The 11,106-nt window shown below is 35.3% G+C and overlaps 1 protein-coding gene across 1 annotated transcript; it reads left to right on the top strand.

Annotated features, from left to right (window-relative positions):
- The first annotated feature begins 2,902 nt into the window (after positions 1-2,902).
- LOC128237618 (uncharacterized) lies at positions 2,903-11,071 on the top strand. Its single transcript, XM_052953206.1, has 4 exons — positions 2,903-2,947; positions 5,424-6,426; positions 8,592-8,760; positions 10,999-11,071. The coding sequence occupies exons 1-4, from the start codon at positions 2,903-2,905 to the stop codon at positions 11,069-11,071; spliced, it is 1,290 nt and encodes a 429-aa protein (XP_052809166.1).
- Positions 11,072-11,106: the final 35 nt, after the last annotated feature.

Below are 11,106 nucleotides of genomic sequence, written 5' to 3'. Positions count from 1 at the left end.
TAGCATATATCTTGCAAGTAATTTGTAACTTTTGGCGCTAATGTTACATTTTAGAGGATGATTTTTGGATAAAAAAAGGGGAAAAAAGGGGAAAAAATAAGAAATAATGTATTTTTTCTACTTTAAGTGTGATTAATTAGTTCACGGAAAAATGCAGCAAAACCACAAAGACACAGATCTAGCTGTCGGTGATAAAATTGATTGATGGAAACTTTTGGCGCTATTGTTACATTTTAGGGGAAGATTTTTGGATAAAAAAGGGTAAAAAATAGGAAATAATGTATTTTTTCTACTTTAAGTGTGATTAATTAGTTCACAGAAAAATGCAGCAAAACCACATAGACACAGATCTAGTTGTCAGTGATAAAATTGATTGATGGAAACTTTTGAGAAACTCTGCTGAAAATGACAGCGTTTGCTAAAACACTTTTTTGAATGTTTAGAGAGTGAAATGATGATATGACTTGCATTTAGTGGTCAGAAAAACCTTTCACTGCTTCTTTGAACTGGGAAACAATTATGCGCTATTTTAAACAGGAAACTCACCTGAAAAGGTGACATGATTGTCGCCTTTATTCTGTTCATCATTAAAATGGTGTATAATAGCCTCATACTGTGTTTGCCGATTTTGGGACCATCTGGTGTCTAGTCCCTTTGATAATCTGAGTCCGCGCAAAATAACTATTATGTGCAGCACAATTGTATAACCATTGCATAAAAACTTTTGCACCTTTTTGAGATTTGCAAATTGCTTTGCAATCAATTATCTTTCTGGTTGGGTTTCGAACAAAATGTTGACTTTATAAGTTCTCAAAATAGTGAAGCATAAATGTCATCAATGTTTGAAAAGAAAAGTTTAACAAAGTCTTAAAGCATCAGATATGTCGTGGAATAACAGGCATGCTAATCCCCAATAGCTTTTTTTTTATTTGAGATAAACTATCAAAAATTAACATTTTAATAAATGATGTCCCGCTCAATCTGTACATTCCCTACAAATAAACGTTTGCAAATCTTCCAGAACTGTTATAACAGTTTTACCTGTATATCTGTATAGATCAGTAATATAGGCCTGACTGAACAATTTAAATGTCTGTCAAAGTCAATGTTTCACTCACAAACCTGTATTTTTTCTTTGTTTACGTCTCGACGGCTTACGTGAATCTAATGTGAAATGAAATCTACCGCGCTGTGCACGTGATTGTACTGCGCATCTTGTGATAATTTCCGGTTTATAAGTCAAAGTTATGGCGTACTGTACGGGTCATATTTCACTTGCATATCGATACGATTTCAAAGTCGGAAAAGTTCAAACTGATTTTTCGTCTATTGACATTTAGAATAATTTCGCTTTCAGCTGTCGATATTAACTCTTATATTCAGGCTATGTAAACATATATAAGCAGATCGAAAACTATAGCTGTACGATATTATAGTTATGTATGTAAAAATTGCGTTCGGTGCAACTAATTTGGGACGGTAGGTCCGGTAGGTCCGTATATATACTGTATTTTTTTTTAATTATTCTTGTTGAAAATCGAAAAGACAAACCTATGCCATTTTAAACTGACACAGAGAACATTTGTGTTCAAATGTTCGCATGAAGAAAAAAACAGTTCAACAATTTTCGTTTCCATTTTACACATACAAGGCTTGTAAGGATTGCTACATTCGGAACGGTGGTTGTTTTCGATGGAAATGGCCGATGAGTTCCGAATGGCATTGCGGATCTTAATTATATTCGTCATTATCCACCCCCTTCATACATACCGTGGGAAAATTTACTAACAGCATCTCGTTTTAATGAATATGCATGAGTCAGGGAAGACAACTCTTTCCAATGAAATCGTATTTTACAATTAAACACTTTTCAATAACCATGCGAGTTATTTCTAAGGTGTGTGGTCTAAGCGGCTTTGCCTCATCAATTATTCATGACAACGGTATTTTCTTAGCCAAATCGCATATGGAACATAAAGAAGCATAGCGCAGAAGTGTATCTTGGGGTTTCCAACGTTGTGTTATTCCCATATGTTTATATTATATATGTCGCCATGACTATGTTTGAGATGACCATAGGCTTTTATATGCCGACTTTGCCAATATACGTAATTTGAACTTTGGTGTAATGTCTGCACCACATGAGATGAGTATTATAACGCTAATAGCCTTCCATATGTAATGTAAATCCCCTGTTCTCTTAAGTTCATTCTTTATAATTTGGAACTCTCAGAGAAGAATTTATGAAACCGATAAACATAAACAGCATAAACTTGCAACATGAGCAAAGTTTGCCTAGGTAACAACATGCATCCTTGAAAACATCACCGGTATATGTGTTTTATGTATACCTGCGATGTCGAATTGAACATGACTTAGTGTATATTATATCACTTTATTCTTTTTAGACAAGTGAAAACAAATTTGATAATTCATACAATAAATTTACATAATTTAGCAAACTTTCACCCCAAACATTTGCTTTTAGAAATTAACAATCAAATGAATCGATGTGAACGTGTCGGTACGTATCGTAAGCTGAATGCCTCAGATTTTATGCGCACGAATCATACAGCAAAGCCCATCACTTTGTCAAAATAATTTAAAAGCTATGCCCCTAGTTGAAAATCGGAGCACCCGGCCATTTTCAATCGATAACAACCTTGGATGTATGCTGGGCTAGTAAAAGTTCTTAGTTGCAGGGTTTCAACGTGTAATTTTTATTTCCAAGTTGAAATTGATTCTCAATGAAGTGTTTTTTGCATAAATAAATATGAGTAATGCCCTTCGGCGTGGATGCTAAATTTAAATTACTACGCGTTCTACTTGCAGCATAGGTAATTGTAAAGAATTATAACATTGTAAACCGTCCGTATACATCCGAGGTTGTTTTTAATGGGAAATGGCCAAGGTGTTCTATACTGCCAAGTTTCATGATACCATATGCGTATACTGTTACTTTGACCAAACATAATTATGTACTTTAACGTTTTTGCAAACATAAAAATTAAGATATATTTCATAAGTTTCGGGGTGTTTGTGAGCAATTTTTCTACAAAGGCCAATTTAAAACCATTTGGGTGAAAAAGCATTGCATCCAGACACATATTTGCTGCAAGAAAGGAAATAGAGGGCGTAGTATTTCACTGAAAAATTCATCGGTTAAGCTGCACTCTCACAGATTCACGTTTTGACAATTTTTTTTTTTTTGTCTTGGAACGAGCCAATTTTTGCGAAAATCTATGGAAACCAATTATATAAGACTGCTAACGAAATATTAGATAGCAGATTTTTATATTTCAGTTCAAAAATTGATGTTTTATGCATTTTTCTTACTAACGGTTTAAACCATAAAACATTAATTTTCGAACGGAAATATGAAAATCTGTGATCTGATCTTTTGTCAGCAATCTTTTGTCATTGGTTTGCAGATATTTACGCAAAAAATGCACTTTCCAAGACAAAAAATAAAAAAGTTTTTAAAAACGATATATCTGTGAGAGTGCAGCTTTAAAGGTCCGCCTACTTTTGTAGGTATTTTTCAAGCTTTGCCAAGCACAATGTCTTTGTTTCGTTGCGTCAGGAGGTTTATGTGTTGCTATCGTTCGACTTGCGATTGGACGCTTCAACAGTTTAAAGATGCACTTTTACCCCCAAATAAGATTTACTTCAATTAATACAATTGTTTTATTATTCTTATGGGGGTGAAAAAATGGTTCTTATGAAGGATACCGAGTTAAATTTGAAAGACACGTTATTATTATCTTATGAGATGATAGCTAGAAGATCACAGTAAATATTTTAGAACTCACCAAACATTTAAAATGTTGGCGTTTTCAGCTTCTACATAGAGGGCTATAATCTTGGTATCAGTAAGTAATATTTTCCAGAATGCATTATTTAGTAATGAGTTAAAGGTTTATCACTCAAGATTTATGTTTGTTAACCCTTTGATATGTGTATGTATAGATTTTGAATAAGAGAGTCACTTTAATTATAAATTTGTGTTAATTAATTCCAGGTTGAGCTAACATCAGTTAAAGGGGCTGTCTCACGTATGATAAAATAGCGAAAAAAAGAAAAGAAAATTGTCGAAAACTGACATAAACTTGGCATCGATGTGTACAATGCATTAAAACTTACTAACTGAAGAACCACATAGTTTACAATTTATTTAAGTGTAGCAGTTATTTCGTATTTTTGATAAAATAGCGAAAAAAAGAAAAGAAAATTGTCGAAAACTGACATAAACTTGGCATCGATGTGTACAATGCATTAAAACTTACTAACTGAAGAACCACATAGTTTACAATTTATTTAAGTGTAGCAGTTATTTCGTATTTTTCCATTAAAAAAGATTACTGGGTATGTCTACCAGGTAGAATTCATTCCTTATGCGTGATTGGCTAGTCGGTGATATCACGTGATATTACCGAGGTAGGTGTATAGCTTAATTATGTCACCCGATTAGTAGAAAGCCTTTGTAGCTCAGTGAGTAAGACGCTAGACTTCAATTTTGGCGACGCGGGTTCAAACCCGGTCTCCGACACAATTTTTTTACATTTTGGTACTTTTTTTACAATTAAAATATCAAAGCGTAACACATTCTATTAGATAATTGTCCTGAGATTCGTTACAGAAAAAACTTTTTTTGTGCCAATCTGTGACACAGTCCCTTTAACATCATACAACAAACGATTCTTTCCATATTGTTAACCTTGGGCAACTGGCATCACATTGCAGTTATCGTATGGCATTCCTTGTAATATTTTGTTTTTGTTTTTCGAATCTAATTATGTTAATGAAGTCACTCAATAAGGATATGCAAAGCTTAATAGTCATATTTCGCTAATGAAATCAAACAACTAATAAACCGCCCAAAGCTGGTTTCAGCGCGTGATCAATTTTCAGTTGTTCATAAAAAATATGTACCTTTGCAACGGATTTTGTCGCTTCCAAAACTTGGGTTTGGTGTAAAATTAACTGATATTGATAGTTTTTAATAATTTAACAGATATGTCAACCAATTCGTACTTATACACCCAGATAAATATATTTGGAAATGCAATGAAATCGCCGAAGGTTGTTTTTTTTTTCGAAGAAAATGGGAGCGTTTAAAGGTCCGCCGACTAAATTGATCGACCAATTTTTTTTTCTATAATTGAACAACAAAATGTTTATTTACTCTTTTTTAGTTTAATATGCTCCTGATTACGTTCGTACTTCACATAAATAACAGTCATATGATTCTTAGTGCTTGCTCTCCTGTGATTGGCGCGCAAACCGAAGTCTATTTTTGTCATCATACAATCAATAATTCAGGTGAACTTATATTGAACTCTCACTTAGCCAAAAAAAATCAAAAAAATCTAGCCGAAACTAGTTGTCATGATTTCCATGTTTTATGTTTACGTTTCGAACAGCGTAAACTCTGCGTGTCACCTCGACAAGTGTGCACAGGAATGTCAGTGGAAGCTCTTCACGGGAGAACGGAAAGTTTTCACCCACTGATTCATGAATGCCTACCGCATGTCGGCCAAAAGGAAATCGCTCGCAATATGCTACGCGTACTTGAAGACAGCCAGTTGGCGATTACCACTCTAGACATGCATTTTCCAGACAAGTATGGCGTCCTCAAGCAGGACAGATACAGTCTGAGGAGCTCGCCACAGTGGCTTGGGTCCGTTGCCGAGACTCTTGTGGACGCCTGTAGGCGTATCACCATTGAGCTGAATAGTGCCAATGATAACCCAATCATTGACCATCGCACAAACACCATTGCACACGGAGCAAATTTCCAAGGAGAGACCATGTCAATCGCCATGGACCAGACCAGACAAGTAATAGGTGTGTGTGGGAAACTGCTACTAGCTCAGTTTCAAGAGGTTGTGAACGGAAAACTGAACTTTGGACTACCTCCCAACCTCAGCGGATGTGATATAAATCTCGACTTTGGATTCAAAGGCTGCGATACAGCGATGGCTTCGTACATGTCAGAACTTGACCATTTCGTGAACCCCATGAGCAACCACGTGATAAGCGCTGAGACACACAACCAGTCCGTTAATTCGATGGCATTGGTAAGCGCGCGGCTGACGGCGGAGGCGGTTGAGATAGTACAGATGATGGTGACTAACCTGTTGTGTCTGACCGCCCAGGCCGTGGACCTCCGCCTCCTACGGAATCTCGCCATGGAGGAGGCCGATGAGCTCCGGGAACAGTACCCGGAGGCCACCACTTTGTTAGAAAAGACGGAGTGGTACGATCTTATGTTCTTGTGCGACGAGCGGATAGCGGCTCTCAAGGAAGCCTCGGAGATGAAGGGGACGAAGGCTGCCGCGGAGATGATTGCGTACGAACGGATGCGAAACCTTTACAAACGGGCATGTAACGGAGAAATGGATGTATCGAAATACATGGGAAAAGGTACTAATACTGTCCAAATTAACTTGTGATACCTGGTTTAATATTGCGCATTGTATTATTTTCAAACGGATCATATCAACCTGTTGCCGTTAAACGATAAAATTATATAGTAACTTAAGGCCACTACTTTTATATAAATTGGTTTACAAAACCGGCGGGTCTAATTTTCCGAAAAGTACAAAAAAAATAAAAAAATGAATTTCACTTTTTTTTCAAGATTATTTTCCCGACCGTATTGATTTTGGTGCGAAACGAAAGAAAAACGAACAGATAAGAGTACGAATGCAGTAGATCTCGACTGGTTTGTTGTTCCGTAGCCGTATTCGCCGATTTATAGTGATAACATGTGAGCCAGTAAACTGTTATGGCAGCGCCGTTGGCAATGGCGAAATTGACGATAGCAGTCACTCTTTGTATGAAATAATTAAGTTAAATATGCAGGAGTTGTTAAAATAACAATAGCAAAATACATTGGCAAATTTAACAGCCGACACAAACAATAACTGTCACGTGATTGTTGTTTTTCCCCGCAAATTTAGGTCATGAAAATAGTGTTGTTTATAGATGAAAAATAAGTGGCAGCGGCTGCCATCGAATAAGTAGACACAAATATCTATAAATTATGTGCGAGAAAAATATTTTATAACATTTTATGGTTAAATATCAAATAACAGTGCACTTAGTGTGAGTGGTGAAATCGAAAGTAAAATTTCTAAGTTGACACCGGTGATCTAGTTTCACAAGTTCGGTCGGTTGTGTTTATGGATTTTAAATCACAAACTGGTTTGGAAATACTTGTCATTGAGTCACTGTAAAAGCTTGTGTTTATTCTAGATTACATGTTTATTCATGTTTGGGTTAATAGTATAGTAAAAACAATGAAAGAGTTGAACACATGTGTCAATGCCATTTACTAATGCCAGGAGTTGTGTGCAAAACATTAAGATAAAACAACACGGAAAACTATTATGAATAAGTCCATTTTAATTTGTTATGAACTTGATATTTCACTATAAATGAGATTTGTTGTTGTAACCAAGGAATTCTCTTTAAAATGAAAAATAAACAATCATGAAGTATAGATGCCCTGTGAACGCATGATACACAAAATGGCGGAGTTGGGAGAAGATGAAAATATCCGATAAATAATTATGGATTTCACTGTTACTATCATTGGTACATAAAGTTAAGTCACATGCTAGATTTATTATTTTGCTATGTGATTTTTATGTACTGATGTGGTAATTTGCTGCAAGATTTGAATTTGAAATGGATTTGCTGAACATCGCATGGTGAATATCCCGGTCCGAAAATATTCGGACTTAGCATGGATTGGGTTACACACAACTAGGACCCCGCATGGTAAAGGTTATTAAAACTCAAATCTAGGTCTAGTTTGGTTTTAAGTTTTTCAGGAATTGTTTGCACAATATTAAAGCACAATGCCTTCATACAATATTACTTCCTTATTTACAAAATTGGAAATTATTTCACTTTATTGACATTTTCCAATATTGAAATAACTGACACAATGCTTAGAAAATGTAATGTATTGTCTTAATACAGTGCAATTATTGTGTATTTTAAAGCGTAAAATTTGCCTTCCCTTTTTTTCCAATTTAATATTGGTCAGTTTTTAAGTGTTCTGCATTCACTTTTCCTTTAGCATACCATTAAAGCTAAACAAATGTCCTGCTGAGTAATAGTCAATGTATCTTTGATAAAAAGTGTAGTTTATACATGTAAACATGTTTTATAGTCAATTTCATTGATGTTTTATATGCACAGTATGTAAGATTTCACTGTGTGTTTAATTAGAAATTAGAACTTTGAAACTTTGAGTGTATTAAAACATGCATTAATAGCAGTTTTAAAATTTAAAATGTCAAGTAAATGATATAAATTTTCAATGTTTTTATTGTTGTTCTCTGATTTTCACCCTTAAAGAGTATGTTTTGTGACTTTTGTCCTTTTTTTTTTTTTTTTTTTTTTTCGACCACCCGGTGGACATTTTTTCCAAAAATTCTTGTAAACCAAAAAATAAAAAAGGATTGGCCTAAGCAACAGCAGCATAAAATACATTATTTTGTTTAATGATAAACGGCCACCCGTGGAGAAATTAGCACAACGCACTTATGGTAATTATATTTGTTTTAATTTTTCAGGTACAAGCCGAATGTACAACTTTATTCGGAAGGAGCTGGACATTCCGTTCTACTGCGGGCAACCAGCTATCGACACATGGCTGGGACGGCTTTTGAAGGCCGTCCAGAGCCGCTCAGTGGAGGACGTCCTCCTTGACATTTTTACTTCCGTCTCACCACCATCCAGACAGTACGGCCAAACCGCTTAAATTCGTGGCTTGAATACCTTAAAATATTTAATATTTTATAATAGCATGGGTTTCCCTTACCTGAAAGCTCACTTAACGTTAACAGTAATTTGGTTTCGCTTTTACTAGACAGAGAACTTATGACCTAAAGAGACCAGAACATATAACATGTGTTTAATTGTTTTTATATGAAAATATGTCCTTAAACTCGTACAATATTTTGTCAACATTCACAAGGTCGTTGGTTGATTAATTATTAAGGTGTCAACAAGATAGACTGTCTTTCAGGGAAATCCGGTTGATTTTATTTATGTTTATATTTATAACTGCGTTGTTGTTTTTTTGTTGTTTTTTAAATATCGTTATTACATGCCCTATCGATCTGTTATGGTGTGACATCAAATACTGTGACCTCAAGTATGGTTATTTTAAGAATTTTAAGGCAAACTTGGACAATATATCAACTTGGGGAGTAGATCTCTCGACAATTACCTGAAAATAATTTTTCGATTGAACTATTTTTGCATTTATTGAATGACATTTTTCAATTTTGTTCATTAGATTTCTGTACATATATAATTTATTATTTATAACTTTTGCTTTTTATCCGACTAATAAAACTATTAAAAAATATAAGTGGTTATTTGTTTATGTAAAACGACTCATTCGATTTCGGTTTACAAAATATCAATTTTGCATTTGTCATGATAAAAATGTATACAAATTCAATGACCGATTGTCATTCAGTGCACATCGCCTATCTCCGCGATTAAATCAACGACGTTGCTTTAGTATAACAATTTTGGAATGTAAGCGTTGTTTTTTAAGTAAACATGGTCATACAAAAGAACGACAGCGAAACTATCAGAAAATGTGCCTTTTAACCCGTACGGAGAGAGAAAATCGAAAGAGTTCGCTTTCAATGTCCACTGTGAACGTACACAAGCGAGTTTGCAAAACATAACGTGTGCTTGCAGGTGTAGCTACACATACAGGTAAAAGTTGCAGTTGAGTATAACACTAGCTTAACTAACTTATCTTTAAACTTGAAGTTATAGACTCGCTGATTAATTCCCTCGTGGTACCTTGTAAAAAATCGAAATGTGTATGCAGTAGCATGCGTGCACTACATGGATATAATAGTACTGATAAATGTACCCGCTTCCTACCCAAAATTACGGATTCATGCCCTGAAATCATTGTTTAAGAAAAATCCCAACTATGGTGGATATTTTACTTGCATGATGTAATTGTCTTGTTAATTCCATGTACATACTCCCAATATCTTTAGGATATATCATTTAAAAAGTTACACATAAACCAATTTTAAGGTATTTGTTTTATAAATGAAATGCATAGAACACGGAAACGACTATTGATAAAAAAACCCAGACAAGTTCGTTTATGGTTGTTTTTAGGTTCAAAACTATTTCCATGAATCCAGTTAAACTACGAAATTAAAGATAACTAATGAAAATGTAACTATATATTAAGGTGACCTAAGAATAAACTAACCAAATATTCCAAAACCACAGGCAATCTATAAAAGCGAAGTAAATTGTGGGTCCATTTCATAACAAGAAGTCCGTTACATCAAGCTGAACTAAAAAAAAATAACAAAAAAACAATCATTATTTTCCTTCTTTTAAGAACTGGTAATGTGTGTGCAATCCGACGCGGCGAATGATACAGAGCGCCACCGCACTGGTTTTCCCGCACAGAACGATGCCACAGAGCGCAGCCGAGATAGCCCTACCGCTCCGGACGTTGTCACCGAGCGCCATCGATTCGGTCCTCCCGCTCATGACAATACAACAAAGCGCAAACGAATAGGTCCCCCCACTCCCAAAGGAACTAGGAAGCTTCGCTACGTTGGTCCTTCCGCTCCGGACAGCGGCTGGGGCTGGGTCATTGTTATATGTAAGTTATGTGTATTAATTGGTCACATTGTTCATGACTTAAGAAGACTTTCTTCATTTTTATCGCTATATGTAACATCCTGTTCGTTTTTATCGGCCTGATCTTCAATATTTCAAGTAGCTTAACTTGCATGCTTGGATTTTTCAATACATTTTGGAAAATTTGCAATACAATTTGGTCTCAATAATCGCTTTGGTCATTCAATTGGGGACGCAAATTTTAAATGAATTAATACATCTTACCCGTGTTCGACTTAAATGCTTATTCTATGTTTTCAATTTCTAGTAATATTAAGTCTAATACAACATAATGTTTCACAGGCGCAACAGTGTTGAACTTTCTGATCGGCGGAGCAGTCAACACCTTTGGTGTGATATACGTAGAGCTGCTTGATGTGTTTCAGAAGAGCTCCGGAAAAACAGCCTGGG

Source organism: Mya arenaria, chromosome 6 (genome assembly GCF_026914265.1).
Source record: "Mya arenaria isolate MELC-2E11 chromosome 6, ASM2691426v1".
In the NCBI taxonomy this organism is placed as follows: Eukaryota; Metazoa; Mollusca; class Bivalvia; order Myida; family Myidae; genus Mya; species Mya arenaria.
The sequence above is the reverse complement of the archived record's forward strand: the minus strand, read 5'-3'. Positions and strand labels throughout refer to the sequence as shown.

Coding starts and splice junctions, on each gene's coding strand:
- LOC128237618 (XM_052953206.1), top strand. CDS start 2,903: ATGGCCAAGGTGTTCTATACTGCCAAGTTTCATGATACCATATGC. Junction 2,948..5,423: donor AGTTTCATGATACCATATGC/GTATACTGTTAC, acceptor CGTTTCGAACAG/CGTAAACTCTGCGTGTCACC. Junction 8,761..10,998: donor GTCTCACCACCATCCAGACA/GTACGGCCAAAC, acceptor AATGTTTCACAG/GCGCAACAGTGTTGAACTTT.